We start from the raw sequence: 19,105 nt of genomic DNA on the forward strand, positions 1-19,105 counted from the left end.
CCTGGATTCAGGTCCTAAACCTATCTCTGACTGGTTTCCAACCTCTAGAAAGTTCTGATGTCTTTGCTTGGCCAGAGAGGGCAAAGCTTCCCCTTGGCATACTTGGGAAACCTCAGGGAGGGCCTGATCAGGGAGGAGGAGACAAAATTGAGTAGAAGCCTACCCTACCCTCTTCTCTACCTTCTCTACATGCCCCGCTCTCCCCAGTGGTTCATTCCCACACTCATTCACCAGACAGTGATGAGCACTCTTGAGAGCGTCACACAGCTGCCCTAGCAGTGGTGATACAATGGGAAGAGTAGGATAACCAGAGCTTGTTTCTTTAAAAAGGAGCAATGAGAGGTTAAGCTGACATCTTGATAAGCTATGTAAGGCCACCTACCATGCCTCTCTCCTAGTTTTCTGTTCAGACCAGTATGTGAAGTTCTTATTCTTGTCAAATGAGTCATGTGAGATGGGACCAATTTACCTGAGCAAATAGCATGTCAACAGAGCACCAGAAAAGAACATGCTCTTCTGAGGGAGCACATTCTGCCCAGCAGCCCTGAGCACCTCACCAGAGCCCTAGAGAACAGGCAGGTCCACATAGATGGGGACCAGCAGGTATTTTGAAGGTAGAATGGACAGGATTTGCTGATATTTCAGATACAGAGGGGAGGGGGAGGCGGAGAGGGCCAAGGATGACAGCAAGTTTTCTGGCTTTTGTAATTATGGCGTGATAGGATTTATCCATCTGCAGTTCAGAGATCTGGGCTGGGATACTGCTTTGGGATCTTTGATGTACAATACTGTAGCCACTGGCCACATGTGGCCAGTGAGATCTTAATTCATATTAATTGAAATTAAATAAAATTAAAATCTCAATTCCTGAGTCACACTGAGAACCAGTTGCACATTTCAAGTGCTCAGTAGTCAGGAGACAGCTAGAGGCCATTGTAACAGACAGCACAGGTACAGAACATCTCCAGCCTCATAGAAGGTTCTGTTGTTCAGCTCTGATATAGTGGGTCATTAAAGCCATGAACTTGGGTGAGACCTCCTAGGGCAGCAATTCTGAGCCATGGCTGCTCACTGGAATTGCCTTGGAATTCCAATAAAAAATACCGATGCCCTGGCCTCTCTCCCAGAGATTCAGTTTTGACTGGTGTGGGGTGCTGCTCAGTATCAGGTTTATGAGTTCCCCAAATGATCCTAATACATAGCCAAAGTTGAGAACATTGGCCTAGGGATAAAAATGTAGAGAGAGAGAAGAGCCACTGAGCCGAGGCCACTCCAGCCTTTCGAGGGTAGGATGGAGGAGGAAAGGAGGCCGAAAAAGGAACAGTCTATGGGTTGGAGAAAAGCCAAGAGTGTGCAGTGGCCCTGAAACAGAGGAGAGAGTTTTAAGGAAAGTGTATCTATGATCCTGCAATACTGGTATCACCTGGGAGCGTGAAGAAACTGAAAATTTCAAGCCCCATGCTTGACTCTGAGCCATGAGCTGCAGTTTAACAAGATCCCCAGCTGCTTCGCCCGCTCATCGAAGTTTGATCAGCAACCCTAAGATAGTGAGTCAAGTAAACCATTCGATCTGGCAAGACAGAGGTCATCGGTGACCTGGACAAGAGCAGCTTCAGTGGGTGATGGGGCAGAAGCCCATGTGGAGTGGGATCAAGAATGGAAGCAGGGCCGGCGGGCACGAAGGGTATCAGAGAAATAGCAGCTACATGGGTGCCATCTGGAGGAGGATGTAGACTGAGGAAGTGTTTTTGTTTATTTTTTTCTTAGATGGGAACAATTTTATATGACCCAGGAGAAAAAGAACCAGAGGTGGGGAGAGGGCATGAGAGGGTATGGGTGCTGAGCCTAAGGAGGGACATGCTACCTGTTGTAACAGGAGAGGAAAAGAGAGAAAGTTCCAGACTTGGGAGTGGAAAGATGGAAGAGTTCCCATCTAATGGCTTCTGTTTTCTCCAAGAATGGAGGAGCCAGAAATGGGGAGAGGACACAGGAGCTGGAGGGTGGCAGACCTGTCTCAGAGCTAGATGGGAGGGGCCGGGGGCGGGTGGCCCCTTCTCTAAGTTGCGGCCCCTCTCTCCAGGACCCCCAGCCGAGCCCCTGGAGCCCACCAGGCCCCTCCCCACGCTCCCCGTCCGCAGGATCCACTCGCCGTCTGAGAGGAAGCATGAGCGGCAGCCCAGACCCCCGCGGCCACCCCTTGGGGACCGGCCATCCACACCAGGTGCCAAGCCTAACATCTGTGACGGCAACTTCAACACGGTGGCGCTCTTCCGCGGCGAGATGTTTGTGTTTAAGGTAGGGCCAGGCCACTGGGGCCCTCAGGTGTTCCCAGTTCCACTCCTTTCCCCACCATGGGGCCCGATAGGCTCTGGGATCAGGCCTGCTGTGGGGCCTGGGTGGGAGCTGGCCCAGTGGCCAGGACACGGGTTCTATTCCCGTGAATAGAGATCAATGTGCCCGTTTCCAAGAGGGAAGGGGGAAGGTTGATGAGCCTGGACCGACGCGCGTGTTAACACTGGGGAAAAGTCCTGGAGGCCAGCTTCCGCTCTGTGACCTTGGACAAGTCCCCTCCCCTACTAGACCTCAGGTTTTCCGTCTGAAAGCTGAGGGAGTCATTCCTCTCACAAAAGGTTGTGTGAAGATGAAATGAGCTCCTGGCTGTGAAGATGGCAGGCTGGGAGTAGGGGCCTGGTCCTGACTCCAGATCCTGCCAGGGCCTGAGAGGCTGGTACTGAGGGCTGCCAAGAGAAAGCCCCTCAGCCTACATCTTGTCACCTGTCCCGTTCCTGTCGCCTTGGCCGTAGGCTGATTGGGTGGCAGCCCGCTTGGAGTTTTACAGGTTGGGTTCTCCAGGAAGCAGACTCTGAGACAGGGTTTGGCAAGCAGGACTTTTGAGTAGGAAGTTCCTTTGGAATTAACATCTGGGGAGGGGAGGGAGGGGAAGGAAAGGGAGAGGAGGGGAGGGGAGGGATGGGACCGGGAGGGAGCAGAGCTGGGTAGAGGGAAAAGTCAAGCAACAACATAGGCTCCTTGCAGACCTGGCCGCCCCTCAGGCCTGTGGAGCTAGAATGGGCCACTAAGAGCCATCCCCCTTCCGGCCTGAAATGGCTGGAACTTTATAGCCTCTGCCTCATTCAGTCACTGGGAGAGGAGGGGCGTGGGGGAGGAGGTGCGCTCTGAAGCCCGGGCCATCCCTGAAGGGGCCTCAAGCCATCCCTGCCGGCATCTGGGCAGCACCTCCCCGTCTCCATCGCAGTGGGAGCCAGGAGGAGGGCTAACCCACTCCTCTCAGGGAGTTCTCCCAGCAAGCTTTGAGCCCCTGTCCTGTCCCTCGTGAGTGGCTCTGGGCAAGTCCTTTGGCCCTTCTGAACATTCTGTATCTCAGATCTACTTAGCAGAGTTGTGAAGGGTTAAAAAAAAAAGTGCTTCGTAAAATACCTTTTAAAAAACCTCTTTCCTAGCTTTCGTGCCATCTTTCATAGATCTTCCTTCTTCTGCATGCACTTCTCTTAGACGCACCCGGCTGAACCGTTGGTAGACAAGCCCGGGTTGTCTTCCCCATTGCCACCTAGGAAAACTGAGGTGCTGGCACATGTCAGGACTTGCCCCTGCTGCTTCCCTGGAGCCAGACTCTGCCACCGTTAGCTGCCATTTATTCAACATCGCCCCTGAGCCTGTTCTAGGTCCGCACGGCTCTAGGTCCTTCTCATTCAGTCAGCCCCATCTGCAGGTGAGGCTCTTGAAGCACGCTGCCCCAGGTCCGCAGCTGTAAGTGGGGGCCTGCATTCATACCCGGGTCCTGGGGGAGGGCCCGTGGCTGGCTGCCCTGGATCCTTGCCCTGCTGGGTGGAGCCAGCCCCAGTGGAGGGCACTCTGTGCAGGTTTAGGGACTGCCCTGAGCTTCTCCCCCAACCTGGGGACTGGGCCGGGCTGATGTCACGACTCTCCGCTGCCCCCATGTGGTCACTGCAGGCCCAGCATCATCCCTTCCAGCAACTCCGCACCCGCCCACCCCACCCCTGCCCAGCGGGCCTGTCTGCTTTCTCTTTCAGGGTCTCTGCTGCCACAGTTCTAGGATCCCCTCTTGAAGCCCCGTCCCAGGGGAGGGGAGGGATGGAATAGTCCTGGCTAGCAGGAAAAGGTCCATCTCTGTCCCTAGCTTGCTGCCTGGCCTTGGGGAAATCGTTGATCCTCTCTCAGTCTCCCATTTTTCATCCGTTCCGTGGGAATGAGAAACTGCTGCCCTTCATTTGACAAACGTTTCTTGAGCCCCAACTAGGCCTAGGTCTTGTGGTAGGTGCTGGAGTCTAAAAATGACCCAAACTCCCACAGCCCTGCCTCTGAGGAGCTCCAAGTCCCATCGGGGAGTCAGCCTGGGAGTGTGGTGTGTTGGGGACTGCAGTAAAAGAAAGGACTAATTCCTTGGAGGGTCGGGGCAGGCTTGTCCGAGGAGGTGCCCCAAAATGAACTCGAGGAGGAAATTCCAGGCATCGGGAATGGCTTGTACGAAGGCAGGGAAGCTGAAAATTGCCTGGCTTGTGGGGGGCTGTTAGGAATCCTCAGGTGGCTGGAGTCAAGTGGAGCGGGGAGGACAAGAGCAAGAGGTGAGGCTGGTGAAGCAATTTGGGGCTAGAACGACAAGGCCTCATGCGTCGGCCAGGGCCCTGGGAATGGTCCTGCCGGCAGCCAGAACCACTGAAGGTTTACAGGAAGACGGTTACGTGAGCATCGGGTCTCCCTCACGTAGGGGTTTTGAAGTCAGACTCCAGGGAGGGCCAGCGGGTTGCTGGGCCGGCACCCCAGGACTGAGGCAGAGCCTGCCATACCTCATCCTGCCCCCCAGGATCGCTGGTTCTGGCGCCTGCGCAATAACCGGGTACAGGAAGGCTACCCCATGCAGATCGAGCAGTTCTGGAAGGGCCTGCCTGCCCGCATAGACGCAGCCTATGAAAGAGCCGATGGAAGATTTGTCTTCTTCAAAGGTAATGTAGCCTGTGCAGGGACCTGGGGCAATTCCCCACCCCTCCTGGGACCCCCTTTGCCCCAGCTGCAAACTGGAAGAAGTGGATGGGAGGCAGGTGCTCTCCAAGGGCCCTTCTAGCCCCAACAGAAACCCTGACCACTGACAGGGCAGATCCTGGCAGGCAGGAAATTACAAACTGGGGAAATCAAGTCAGGAAGTGATTGTCTATGCCAAGGCTGGTGGGGAGATGAGCCTCACCCATGTGAAATGGGGTGGTACAGGCTCCACACAGGGCCCTCCTGTCAGCTCTGTGAGGGCCAGGGAGGGAGGCCACACAGGGCAGGGCCGGGGAGAGGGAGGAACACATGTCCTGCCCACTCTGTGCCCTGAACTGGGCTAGGTTGTTTCCCGCCAATTATCTCAAGGTGGGCCAGGCCCCAGGTGGGTAAGATACAGACACAGCAAGCAGGGAGAACATTCCAGGGGCAGAGGAGGAGTGGGAATGCCCAGGCACCACACACCATGGAGGCCCCAGACCTGGAGAGAGTTGGGAGCAAACCCTTAGGGGCCAAGTTTGCCAGGCCAGAAAGTGGTCTTGATCCGTTAGGCCACTGCTGGGGTTCACTGGGCATCTCTGTAGGGCAGAGGCAGGAGGCCATTCTGAGGTGGTTGCTGGAGCTGAGGAGAGCGAAGCCTGTGAGACCCAAACCAGAATGGGAGCAGCAGGGCTAGAGAGGAGGGTCAGCCACCTAGAGATACAGAGGCCTCATCAGAGGCTGGACACTGAGAGGAGAAGGGAAGGGAGGTTCAAGATGAGGCCAGGGCTCCTTGTTGGGGACTCTGGGAGGCTGCCTTGGAGATACCCAGCAGCCTGTGGGAAATCAGGGTATCTGGGACTGGTGCTCACAGCCAGTGGGGACAGTGGCTCTGGTGGGTGTCACTGGTGGCAGAAGGGACGATGAGAGTGTGCATGAAGCGATCAGAGTGACTGAGGTGGCCTGGAGAGGAGAGAGCAACTGGTCACTGAGAAGAAAACAGTGGGGCCTGGCACCCGGGCCTGGGGCAAGCCACCCAGGACCTGTGTCTGGCTTCTTGCTCCCTCAGCTCGGCCTGGGCCAAGGGGCCGCCCACCGAGGGCAACGAGCAGCCTTCCTGCCTCCTGACACTCTAGATCTAAGAATGTCCCCAGTCGCAGTAGACTTTGGGCAAGTGACCCTCCCCATAACGTCTAGCACTGGGTAGGTGGGGAAGGCTGACCCTGGCTCTTCTTGGCCCCAGGTGACAAGTACTGGGTGTTTAAGGAGGTGACAGTGGAGCCTGGGTACCCGCACAGCCTGGGGGAGCTGGGCAGCTGTCTGCCGCGCGAAGGCATCGACACGGCTCTGCGCTGGGAGCCGGTGGGCAAGACCTACTTCTTCAAAGGCGAGCGGTACTGGCGCTACAGCGAGGAGCGGCGGGCCACGGACCCCGGCTACCCCAAGCCCATCACAGTGTGGAAGGGCATCCCGCAGGCACCCCAGGGCGCCTTCATCAGCAAGGAAGGATGTACGTATGGGCCAGTTGCGTAGGGTGGTCTGTCTGGGGGCTCGCTGGGCGTGGGCCTCATCGGGATTTCTCAAACTGGGGCCCGAGGGCACCCTCTCAAGGGATCTGGGTTGAGAAACACCCCTCTGCGGCAAAGACAACCGCCTCGTGTCTAACCACATTCACACGGTGAAATCAATTCTCTCGCATCAGCTCCCAGGTCGCAATTTCTCATTTGAAGGATGATTCACAATCGAGAGACGTTTACATAGGCTAACTTCATGCCTTCAGACGGTGTTTCTCAACCAGTGTACTGGTCACCGGGTATACTCCGGGGGGTTCCTCGAGTTATTAAATCTGAAAAGCAGTGATGGATATGGGTGGTCCAAAGGTGCTTTTTCACAGGGTCCGATAGAAAGAGGATGGCAAGAGAAGCCTTTGAAATTGAGGAGACATTCTTTAATCTCCTCCTGCAGGCCAGGCTGGCAGCCAGAGAACACGCCTGCCGTCACCTGATCCCGCTTGTCTCCCCCCAAACTAGGCTTTCTCGGAAGTGCAGAGAGGCCGGTTTGAATGCTGATGACATCCCTCTCTATCCACCTGGTTGAAAGCACAGCTCTGGGGCCAGGCAGTTTGGGTTGTCACCCTGCCTCCACCACTGACCATGAGCGTGGGCAAACTATTCAAGTTTTTCCTGTTTCCTTGGCTATAAGATGGGGGGAAATAATGGTACTTGCCTCATACAGCTTCTGTGAGGGTTCAATGAGATAAATTACATAGAGAACTGCGGACAATGCCCAGCACACCAGCCCTGCCATCTGAGTTTTAGTTGCTATTATTATGCTCTTGTCTGTGTTTTTTAATTGATGTGGCCCAATAGAATTCACTCATTCACTCCACAGTAATATTGAGAGCCAGGTTGTGAGCTGAGGGCTGAGGATGGAGCAGGGAACAAGACATGCCTAGCATGTCCCAGCTCCCAGGCTAGTGGGAGAAAGATCAGGTAGCCGAGAAGGCCAGTGGCCACAGAGGCACAGCCGTTTTTTGCAAGCTCTCCTGTACCTGAGGCGCCACCGTGTGGTCTCTTTTGGAAGGAGCCTCAGAGCCAGGTGACTTCAAGGACCATGACCAATGAAGATTCCAGCCAGGGTGGGGAGCCAGCCAGTGAGGAGAGCCTGGGTGAGCTGCTCTGAGACTAAGGCAGTGATGGGCAGGGCTGCGCAGCCCCTCCACCGACAGGGTCCCAGAGACCCTGTGTCTGCGATACAAAGTCCAAAAAATCCATGACAATTGCAGAGAGGTACTCTCTACTATCAGAGGAGAAATTGTGCTTCCCACCTTCCTTGTCTCGGGCAGGAGCTGGATTGAAGCCCCTGAGCTGTGGAGACAGTGCTGCCCCAGCCGTAAGTTGGCACGGTGTCTGGCCCACGTAGGGGCCTATGTGCACAGTGCGACAAGGGTGTGACCCCAGGCTGAGAAGGGCCCTGCCTGGGAGGCCGGTCCCTGATGATCCTTTTCTAGCACAAACTGAACGTGTCCCTCTTCTACTTAAAGCCCCTCGGTGGCTTCCAGCGCCTTCAAGAAGATGGGGTGGGCGGCTCCAGGCCCTGGGCACCCCTCTGTACAGCTGCTTTGTCCTCTCCCACGCTGCCAGGGCACCGGGGCCCTCTCACAGCAGCTTCTTCTGGGCATCTGGCCTCCGGGGCTGACACAGAGTTGCGGCAGGGAAGTTCTGGGTGTGGTGAGGCTGGGCCATGTTTCTGCAGATTACACCTACTTCTACAAGGGCCGGGACTACTGGAAGTTTGACAACCAGAAACTGAGCGTGGAGCCGGGTTATCCACGCAACATCCTGCGCGACTGGATGGGCTGCAACCAGAAGGAGGTGGAGCGACGCAAGGAGCGGCGGCTGCCCCAGGACGACGTGGACATCATGGTGACCATCAACGATGTGCCCGGCTCTGTGAACGCCGTGGCCGTGGTCATCCCCTGCATCCTGTCCCTCTGCATCCTGGTGCTGGTCTACACCATCTTCCAGTTCAAGAACAAGGCAGGCCCTCAGCCCGTCACCTACTACAAGCGGCCAGTCCAGGAGTGGGTGTGAGCAGCCCAGAGCATTCTCTGTCCACTCAGTCTGGCCAGCCAGGCCCCTCCCTACCAGTATCTGAGGGGCAGCTCCAGCCACTGCCCACCGAGGCCAGCAGGGCCCTAGGTCAGGGGTCATGCAGCTGAAGTGGTGGGTGTATTGGCCTAGGCTGAGCGTGGGGCAGGGAGCGATGGGGCTGTCCCCAGGGTGGGTGTCTGGCACCAATGGCCAGCCTTCTGTCCTGGACAAACTACTGCCTACTTAAGGGAATAGCCCAGGCCCCATCAGGAGACAGGGACCCTACCAGGAGCACCTCTGTGGTCACCGCATCCTCAGGCCTGCCTGTGAGACAGCTCCTTTCCTGGCTGGGGTCTAGCACCTTCTGTGGGATGCCAGCACCAGCTCTCCTAACCCCATCTGGGAGATGCCACCAGTCCCAGCCCCTTCTGCCAACACCTGCTGGTCAGATGTCCTCCCACCCCCACCCCACTGTCCTCCAAGGCTACAGAACCCCAGCTGCCGACACGGTGGGCATCAAGCCTGGGTTTCCCCTGCTGGCATATAGCGGATCCCCCTGGAAACCTGCTCCACATGGCAGGGTCTCCCCTGAGACCCAGGATTTAGGGTCATGCTGCAGGCAGAGCTGTGGCCCAGCTGAGTCTCCGAAGGACCCAGCTGTCATGTCATGAATATTTAAGCATCCTGTCACTACTGTTTAAAGTCCCATTCTGCAAAGGCTGCTTGAGGCTTTAGGTGAATTAGAGGTGACTGTCTTGATAATGAGGCCAGAGTGACCAGCCCTCCCCAGGCGATAAGGACCAAGGTGCTGCTAAGGCCACCTTGGAGCCCAGACACCCCAGGAGCTGGGCCCCGCTCATCAGGTTGAAGAGCTGGGCAGGAGCTGACCCCATTTCTGGAGGCCGAGCTGAGCTTGGGATTGCCTTCCACTCCTGCCACCACCGTCTCTCTCCCCACCAACCCTTCCTCACTACCAGTCCCCAGCCCTGCTCCAGCCTGTCCCCCATAGCCTGGGGGCTCAGCCTAATGAGTTAGGTGAGGCAAGGACTGCTCCAGGGCCCATATTCTCAAGGCCTCAGAAAGAGAGACCAAGGGTAGCCTTGTGAAATGCGCAGCAACCAGAGGCCAACTCAACCTCTCAGCCTGGAAGCAGTGTTCACGCCATGAACTTGGCCCATCTTGACCCAGCTCACTGCACCCATCCTCTTGCATTGCTGTTAGGAAAAGGGCACCCCCCAGATGGTAGCAGCGTCAAGCCTAAGAGCCTCAATTTTTACCCTTCTTGGGCCCTTCACTGTCTCTGGCAGGAATTCCCAGGGCTGTTTGCCTCGCTCCAACCCAGTGGAGGGAGCCTGCTTGTCAGAGGCACCCTAGGCAAGGCCGATGGGTTCAGATACCTGCTGGCTCTCCGCCAAAGCCAGAGGTGGTGTCAGGCAACCCTCAGGGTGCTGGCAGGGCCTCAGCTGCTGCCCTTGCCCTCTGAGCCCACACGGGCCTTGCTCCATCCCGTGGCCTCTGGGCTTTGGCTGTGTTGACCTTGTAGCCCAGACAGGGGCTCTGCTGTCCTGGGAGCTGTCTCGAGCAAAATCTTTCTTGTCCCAGAGGAGCCTACGTGGGTCCATTGTGTCCCCTGTCATCATTCTTCTGTTTGTTCTCATTTTGGCCAAGGGCAGGCTCCCTGGGACAGTGGGGAACGACTGCAGAGATATTAGTGACTCATAGGTTTGTACAGTGTTTTCTATTTTGCAAAGCACTTTATTAGCTCCCATCTGTCCACTCCCATGAAACGTACGGAGGCCCTGGGAGGCTGAGGGTGACTCTCTTTCATTGTGCCCTTCCCTTGGATGAAGCAGAGGTTGTTACTTGCCCAGGCCATCCAGTGGGCTCCGTGGGCCTTGTGTCCCCACTGTGGACCCCTCTAAGGTCCCAGATGAGATAAGAGGTGTCTCCTCTGTCCTCCTCCCCCCACTGCTCCCTCTCCACTCCTCAGGTTGGTGCTCTCACTTCTTGAAAGCTCTAGGCCTCCCAGGCTCCTCCCCAACGGCTCCTGGCACCACCTAAGCCAGCTGAGAAAGAGCAGGAGATGGAGGCAGCAGTCCAGGCTGCAGGTGTGAGGGATGCAAGGCCAGGTCCAGAGAGGGCTCAGCCTGGAGGCTTCCAATCTCGGGCTCTCCTGCCTTGGGGTTGTCTGTTTGTCCATCACCCCAGGACAGGGCAGACAGGGGCAAAGCACTGGGGGCCCCAGAGCTCACCTTCCCCTCAGCCTGGGGGACATCACAGCATTTCAGTGTCAGTCACATTTTAAACTGATCAGCCTTTGTATAATGTTTTTTAAATCATTTTTAAATAAAACAAAAATCCAGAATGTGTCATTTCCCTGGGGTAAGGCGACAAGGATCAGATTCTGAGGGTGGCCTTGGTATGGTTCTGGGAGCAGTGCGGCACAAGGTGCTTTTCTGGCACTTCTCAATCAGAAAGGTTTTCACTCCAAAGGGCAGGCCCTGCAGGCCCTCTGTTACTGGGTCCCCAGGAAAATAGCATCATGGGGATTCTGGGTCACAGCACATGGTGCCACGACCTGAAACATAGGCAAAGGCCCAGTTCTCAGCAACTAAGGAACGGAGGTCTTTGCAGAAGTCCGGCCTGCTTCTGGAAGCCAGTGGTGGGGGCGGGGGTGTCTGTCTTCCGCCAGGACGAGCAGGAACTGTGGACTTGAAATTGGGCTGGCCCAGGACAGAGCACCCCTCTCACCTGGAGAGAGGCATGGGGTGAGCACTAAGGTCTGTGTGAGATTTGGGTCCAGGCTGAGACTCGAACACATTCGGGGAGGGGGGGGAAGGCCGAAGCGAGCCGATGGCCCTGGCGAGGTTGGGTAGACGGCCCTACCAGGACTTCCAGCCTCCCGCGCCGGCTCCTAATTCTCTGTCCTTTCCGGAGTGCCTGGGATGGGGTTGCGGGCCAAGGTAAGGGAAGCACAAGGACACGGGGAGAGAGCAAGGCCCGACCAGACCGAGGCGGGCGGCATCCTCCGGCGGCGCCGAGTCAGTACCAAGACGTGCAGGCGATGAGGAAGCGCACGTCGTCCAGCGGCCCCCACGGGCTAGGCTCGGGCCGGGGCCGCCCAGGGTCCTCCGGAGCCGCGGGCTGGGGCTGCGCCGGCTCCGGGCCTCCCTGGCCGCCGCTCTGCTGCGCGCCCATGGTCTGCGGAAGGAGAGGCCCGCGGTCCGCGAAGGGGAAAGGCCTGCGTGTCCGCGTTCCGCCGCCCGACCCCGAGGGCCCCGCCCCTCACCTCAGCAGCCGAGCAGCCGGGGAGCCCCTGGCCAGGATCCCTCCGGCGGAAGTCGTAGGTCCTCGCGGCCGGGGAGTCTGCGGCAGGATCCCTCCGGCGGAAGTCGTAGGTCCTCGCGGCCGGGGAGTCTGCGACCTGACGTCCGCGCGCAGCGACCTCGCCCCGCCCCCCCATTACGCGCCCCGCCCCGCCTGCCAGCAACAGGCCAGCCGCTCCCCAGCTCCCCGAGGCCCCGCCTACTCACGCGGGGTTGCAGCTCCCCGAGGCCCCGCCTACTCACGCGGGGTTGCACGGGCTGCCCCCCACCCCAGCCTGTGTACTGCACTAGGCAGCGCGGCCGGCAACCTCCTCCCGACTTTGGTCAAAGCGGACAAGACTGGCCGGTAGCCTGGTGCTCAGAGCCCTGGGAGGGTCCTCACAAGGGCCTGGGAGGCGGCTGGATATTCTCCTCTACTGAAGCCCAGGGAAGGCTGGGGTTGAAGTTGGGTGGAAAATGTGGGAACTGCCGGGGAAGAGTGCTACTTCCTCCGGTCCTGGGGTGACGCCTTCCATTCTAAGGAATCAGGTAGGAGTGGTGAGCTGTAGAACTGAAGAGTGTATGTGTACATCCCACCTCACCCTCCCTGGACCCTTAAGAGTGGGGAAAGAGGCAATTGGACCCAGGCTGAGGCCCCCAAACAACACATTCCAGAATAACCAGAGGCAGATGCCCTTTAATGGGATGGCACAGGACAGCAGAGCCCTCAAGCACAGGGCCTGTCAGTCAGAACTACAAGGCAGGATTTTACAGTAAGTATAAATGCAGGAGATGGGCACAAGTGAAGAAAGGCTGGGCATCCAGCCATGCACTCCCAGTGAGCTCTCTGCCATATCCCTGCCAGCATCTGGTACAGACTGGGTGGGGTATGGAGTGGGAGTCAAAGTCCAGAGGCAGGAGCCCAAGGAGCAGCTTAGGTGACTCAGGTGAGGCTGAAAAGAGAAGAAGCACTGTCAGTAGCGGCTTCAAGGAACACACCCCACCCTCCATCGTCAAGGTATTTGCCTCCACCCTTACCCATGGACCTTTGTTCCATCTCAGCCGTGAAGAGCTACACTCAGAACCACACCTGGCGCCACCCAGATTCCAGGTTTGAAAGTATCCTGTGAGTCACTTTTCCAGTCTAGAACTCTCAATGCTCACAAACTGAATGTTACGCCCTCCCCACCCAAGTGGGTCATTTCACTCAATAATTTGTATTCAAACTGTTACTGGTCATAAGCCAGAGCCTCTGAGGACAGATGAGAGAAGAAAACAAGGGGGCTCAGAGAAGGCAAAGGAAGCTCTTGGACCACAAGTCTCCCAGTGGCAGGGCTGGGGCCAGAACTTTGGACTCCTCTCCCAAGGCCAGGACTCTCCCTTATTAGTGCCAACTAAACACAAAAGGCTACAGGTAACAGGCTGGAAGAGATCTGCTCAGTAAGGATTAAGCAGAAATATTTTCCTACAGATGATAAACATATACATGATTATAAAATTGAAATATCTATTTCCAATCGCCTACCTGACATCTCCATTGCGAGATCTCATAGGCACCTAAACCTGGCATATCCAAAACCAAAAGAGCTGGTGAGTTTTGTCTCTTCCTTCCCAATACTCATTTCTCAATCTTGTCTAACTGCATAGTCAAGCACCATCAGAGTAATCCTGACCAGTGCTGGTAGCATTCTGCTTGACTTCAAGGGCCATATTTCTAATATTTCACTATTAAATGCAATATTTGCTGTTATTTTCTAGTAGATACCCACTATCAGATTACAGAAATTTCTTTCTGGCTCTTAGTATGCTAAGAAGTTTTTTGTTCTGTTTTTAAATTAAATAATTGTATAAGTATTGTCTTCCTTATGACAATATACATTCCACAAAGGTAGAGAAGGTATCTATTTTATTCATCACATTACTACTGCCCCGCACATAGTAGGTATGCCAAAAAAAAAAAAAAAAAGAACAAATGAAAAAGCCACTCACACCACCTTCCTGCTCTCCTGCTCAGACCTTTCAATGGCTCTGCACTGATGGCACAGTTTGTCTGTGTGGTTCCCAAACTGCCCCATCAGAAACACCCAGGAAAGTCAATTTTAAAAAACACATGGCTGGCCCCACTCCAGGCCCCTGGCCATAAGAATGTCAGGCCGATGTCACTGATCTACATTAACAAGCACCCCGAGTGATTCTAACACACATTAAAGCACAAAACCGCAGGTCTACAGTCAGAACTTCTTGAAATGTGTGTTCAAAGTCCTCAGTACTCTGGGAATACAACCTTTCTCCCTTCACACACACCATACTTCCTGTCTCTGTGTCCGTGATCTGTCTTCCACGAAACATTCCTGGATCCCAGAAAGTTTCTCGCTGGAGTTTCCCAAGCCATCCATCTGAGGACACTTAAGGCACTTTTTATTTCTCCTTTGAGGGTAGCTAAAAGTCACGTGTGGCTGCTGTACCTTTTCCCCTGCTACACTGTGAAACCTGCAGAGGCAGGACCCAGGACTGAGTCACCTTGATATCTGCACGGAGCCTTGCACAGAGGGCTCAGTAAAGAGCAGGCAAATGATGGATGAAGGCAAATGAAGGGAGATTCTGCCATGGTAAGCAGTGGGTCTGTTACTTGGCACTTGCTCTACTTTGGGGTTTCTATCCTCATAAAAGACTCCTGTGCCCAGTTGGGTATGGCATGCCTTAACATGGGATCCTCAGTGAAGGATGAGCCAGGGAACAGCTGAATTATCCACTACCTGCTGCTCTTCCAAAGAAGAGATTCTAGAGCTTCACACCCCAGAATCCAGTTTTTTTTTTTAAATCACAAAAATCCAGGTGATTGTGATTCTGAAGTAATACCCATTGCCCAACCAGGCCTAGAGCTCCCACAGGCATCTGGTGTCCCCTCAGTTCCTAAGAGTAGCCTTCCTACCTTCCTTCAACAAACAGCTCTTTTCTGTCCAGACCCTGGGCTGCTGGCTGAGAATACTGACACATAGGGAAACACAAACTACCCAACAATGTGGTCAGTGATAAAATAAGACAGATCATAGGGAAGGGAGCCCTCGGGTTTGCCTAGGGAGGAGACAGCAAGCTGAGTCTTTGAGCATTAGCTCAAAGTAATTGCCTGTGACCACTCACCAGCATGTGGACAGGCTCTCACATGCAAGGAAGAACTACCAGTACAAACAAAGTGTGGCTCCCACACTGAGCCATCTTCCCCTATCTCAAAAGGTAAAGTGAAACCCACCCACCTGGGCCCCAAGTACCTGTCAATGAGGGAGTCACGCATGCTGGTGGCAATTGTGCTAGGCTGGGCTTCATTCAGCTTGAAGACGCTCTCCACTACTGACAGCTCTGTACTGGTTGTATCCAGGCCACAGAAGGCACACCAGTCATTCACCACCATCCCAGCAGCAATCACCTCACTGCCTCGGTTCACAGTGCCCGCCTGCAAGGGACGGGCTCAGGTGGGTCATGGCACCAACAGCCAAGTCTCTCCCCAGACCCTGCTCCCTGACCCACAGCCCCAATCCCAAACGGTGGCAGGTAATGACCAAGTGGGCAGGGGTCAGAGAACAGGACTGCTTACCACAAGCGGGACCTGAAGGAGAGAGGACAGCTCATCCTGGTCTTCAATTGAAGTCTTAGGATGCACCAGGCCTCCCTGATTGCTGAAGACAGAGTAGCTTCCTACTAGCACCTGGTCAGCCACTGTCTGCCTGAAGACTTCCACCTTGAGTACATCGGCCAGGATTTCTTCTGTCTCCTGTCAGCCACAGGTACTGTGCTCAGGGCCCAAAACTTGCAGGCCAAAGAAAGAGGAGTCTCATGCTTAGAACCACCCACAGTTTAGCTCCCTGAACTCCTCATTCCTCTGCTATATAGTGCAGATGAAAGAGGAAGGAAGGCGTACAGCCTGAAGCTGAGTCTAGGCCAGCTGACCTCCAAATAGCCTTGTATGCTCTGAACAGCCAGGGGGTTGGGTCTCCAGAGCCACTCTCTTCTCTTTATCCTACTGCAGAACAGGATGAAGTCAGTCTTTTACGTTCCCAGTTCTGGATAGTGACTCACCTGGGAACGTCTCTGTACTTTACGCTATTACATAACACTATTATGGGTGCCTAAAATGCGAAAGCCAGATACAAAGAAAGAGCACGAGAGGCCCCGTAATTCCTGCCTGATTGGCAAGAACAATAGGGGTTAACCACTGAACAAGATGATCCTGCGACTCTCTAGCCAAGTTAAGCTGCCTCACCCTGTCCAGGTCTGGGTGGACCAAGGCCACGTAGTCGTTGCAGGTGGTGACATTGCCCAGGGCCGAGAGCCGCTCCTCCACCCGCCGGATCTGCACTGAGTCTGGGAGGCAGTTGCGAATGTGTTGTAGCTCCTGATCAGTGGTGTTGTTGGGCACCAGGAGACCATGCCTGTTCCCTGAATACACAAGATGCTCACTGAGCCCCATCAGCTTCTCCAGGAAAGTTTTAGGCCCAGATCCCAGCCCTCCAATTTGCTGATCCGTATAACACCAAAGGAGACCAGGAGTCCCACTGGACAGGCCAGCAATGGCCCAGGAGCCTATCCCAACCCACCTTGCCCATTTCACCACCATTAATCAGCAGGAAGCAGGACTAGCAGAAAGCATTCTTGGCATTAGTTGTATATTTTGTTACCTTAAAACTGAGCTAATACTACACACCTACCAGAATGCCTAAAATTTTAAAAAGACAAGCAATACTGAGTGTTGGCAAACATGTATAGAGCAACTGAAATTATCACACGATGTGATGGTAGTGTAAATTGGTCAATCAATCTAATTATCTGACATCATGTACTATGGGTGAATATTCAGACACCCTGTCACTCAGCTATTCCACTCCCAGGTATATACCAAATAAAAGTATGTACAATATATTCACTAAAAAACCTAGCAGTACTAGTCAGTATAGTCAAAACTAAAAATCACCCAAATGTCCCACTGTCAACAAAATGGATACATTGTGGTATACTTGTACAAAATGTACCATGCAGCAAGAAGTCTGAGCAAACCATAATTATCCTGTACCAACAATGGCTAAACCTCTGCCTATCCCTGGAAAGCCACAACTCTGAACTTCTAAACTCTTTGTCCCATCATAAAAAACACCAAGGTCCACGATAAATTCTCCCCTGTACTGAAGTATGTAACATCAAAATTTGCCTCAAGTCTTAAGGACATAATTAGGGATCAAGGTTTTTTGCGTAAATAAGAAAATACTCAGAGACCAAGGTCACCAGACTTAAGATTAAAAAAAAAATCTTTAAAACATAAAAAAATAAAGGAAAATATTTCCATATGATCCCAACGGGCAGAATTAGAAACAACTGGCAGCAGTAAAGGGAAACAGATTCAACTCAGAGGAAGAACCAATGGCCAATGTCAAGAGTGCTGAGAGGCAGGGGGCAGGGTAGGGAGCTCACTCAGAGATGTCCTAAAGGACATCAGCATGACCCAAATCTTGGCTTGTCACTTTATTCAAGGGAGAAATGGATGCTTGGAAAGAGGAAGCAACGTGTCCAGGGTCAGAAGCAGGAAAAAGATGAGATTCCATTAGGTGTGGAATTTGGTAAGTCAGACTGTCCCAATCTCAGCTTCTTCATCAGTCCAACTGGGCCGATAACTCTTTCTACCTCCCCGGGTCTTTAGGAAGAAAGAATGAGATCAGATGTGTAAAAGTGAAAACTATTCTCAGAAAATTATCATCCAGAAGCCTTTACCAGAGGTTGCCCCTGATATCTGCTGATGCTCTGACTGGGTCCTACCCAGCCCTGAGAATCTAGAGATTTTATAATTTCCAGAGATCACACACGAAAGCCTGGAACCCCCTGGGTCATTCCAGGTCCACTCTAGGGACAAAATTACAGGTGCTGGGAGGCTCCACTCTCTCGGTGCCCTCCACCTGCCTTACCCACACACATGCGCCCGATGATGCGGCAGCCGGCGATTGACGCGTGCACCACGGGAATGGTATCGGCGAGCTCGCCCTCGAACACACTGTAGGGACATGGACTCGGTGGTCACGGCGCTGAAAGGACGATGCCCTCCCTATGAGGAAGCCCCCGACTCCCAGTACCCCTCCCTACCACCCACCTACACGCTGCTCGTGGGCCCCAGGGTTCCCGCCGCACCTGTAGAAGTTCTCTGATCCTCCGATGGCCACCAGGCAGTAGGTGTTGGTGAGCTTGGCAAAGCAGCCGATCTCACAGTTGTTCTCGAACGACGCTCGGACCGCCATGAGGCTTGAAGTCTGCAGGACCTGGAGTTGAATGGCGGCCGATCCTTCCCTGGTCCCGCAACCCGCGGCATCGGCCCCTGAGACCCGCGGCGACCTCGCCCCTCTTGGCCTCAGAACACCCCAACCTCGGACCCTCAGGCCTCTGGTCCCGTGCCCTGGGCCCCTCCAGATTCTCCGGCCCTAAGTCTTCTGGACCCCTCCCATCACAACCCGGGACACCCGGACCTGGCCCTTTGGCCTACCTTCACCAAGTAACCGCAACCTCCGCCAAGTAACCGCAACCTCCACACGCGGCAAGAGCTTCTTTTCTTACCTAAATAGACTTCCGTTTCCGCCCCGCCCCGCCCCGAGAGACTTCCGGGAGAGCCGGACGCGGCCCGCCACGCATGCGGCCACTCTAGCTCCAGCCTCCGGGAGGACTCTATGGTTGCAAATTGTCTGGTTGCGACTCCGCCTGGCCCCTCCCTCAGCATGCTTGCGTTCAGTTATTGGTTCAGGCTCTCTTTAGGAGGTACAATCTAGCGAGACCTCCGGCTGGTCGGATGTGAGGCAGGGGACAGAGGAGTCAGGGATGACTCGCAAAAGATGAGCTGATGTTGAAGCTATTTTGCTGAAATAAAGCTGGAGGAGGAAGAGCAAGTGAGTGGGAGGCGAGGGACAGATGCGCAGGAAGGAGGATGGCCGGGTCTGGAGCCCGGGAGAGCGTGAGGGGATGAGGAATGAGATTTGTTACTGGAGTCTGGGGTGACTGAGGTCAGCCAGAGAAGGGTGTCCAGTAGGGAGGGGCGAGGCCAGGACAAAAAGACTGGATAAAGGAGGAATCCCGGTTGAAGAAGGTATTGGAGAAAAGGGAAAGATGGATGGAGGAGGGTCTTAAGAGATCGGAAGGAGAGCGGTCCAGGGTGGGCAAGGGTGTGGGGGCTGACTGGCTTCA

At 54.8% G+C, this 19,105-nt stretch overlaps 2 protein-coding genes across 3 annotated transcripts in view; one reads left to right on the forward strand and one right to left on the reverse strand.

Annotated features, from left to right (window-relative positions):
- Positions 1–10,956, forward strand: part of MMP24 (matrix metallopeptidase 24) — a 46,169-nt gene extending 35,213 nt beyond the window's left edge. Inside the window, exons 6-9 of the mRNA XM_058286973.1 lie at positions 2,081–2,295; positions 4,844–4,982; positions 6,242–6,508; positions 8,254–10,956. Coding sequence (XP_058142956.1) covers positions 2,081–2,295; positions 4,844–4,982; positions 6,242–6,508; positions 8,254–8,591 — 959 coding nt within the window. The 3' untranslated portion in view covers positions 8,592–10,956. The remainder of the gene's footprint in view (positions 1–2,080; positions 2,296–4,843; positions 4,983–6,241; positions 6,509–8,253) is intronic.
- Positions 10,957–12,573: 1,617 nt separating this feature from the next.
- Positions 12,574–18,561, reverse strand: EIF6 (eukaryotic translation initiation factor 6). Of its 2 annotated transcripts, none has more exons than XM_004456064.4 (7): positions 18,414–18,561; positions 18,065–18,192; positions 17,845–17,930; positions 16,155–16,330; positions 15,489–15,665; positions 15,166–15,347; positions 12,574–12,849 (listed from the first exon to the last, which is right to left on the reverse strand). In XM_004456064.4, the coding sequence occupies exons 2-7, from the start codon at positions 18,169–18,171 to the stop codon at positions 12,840–12,842; spliced, it is 738 nt and encodes a 245-aa protein (XP_004456121.1). In that variant the 5' UTR covers positions 18,172–18,192; positions 18,414–18,561; the 3' UTR covers positions 12,574–12,839. The 2 variants fall into 2 exon arrangements, with proteins under 2 accessions (XP_004456121.1, XP_012379737.1); XM_012524283.4 differs by having other exon boundaries at positions 18,065–18,183; positions 18,414–18,532.
- Positions 18,562–19,105: the final 544 nt, after the last annotated feature.

The sequence above is a fragment of the Dasypus novemcinctus genome, chromosome 24 (genome assembly GCF_030445035.2).
Source record: "Dasypus novemcinctus isolate mDasNov1 chromosome 24, mDasNov1.1.hap2, whole genome shotgun sequence".
Taxonomy (NCBI): Eukaryota; Metazoa; Chordata; class Mammalia; order Cingulata; family Dasypodidae; genus Dasypus; species Dasypus novemcinctus.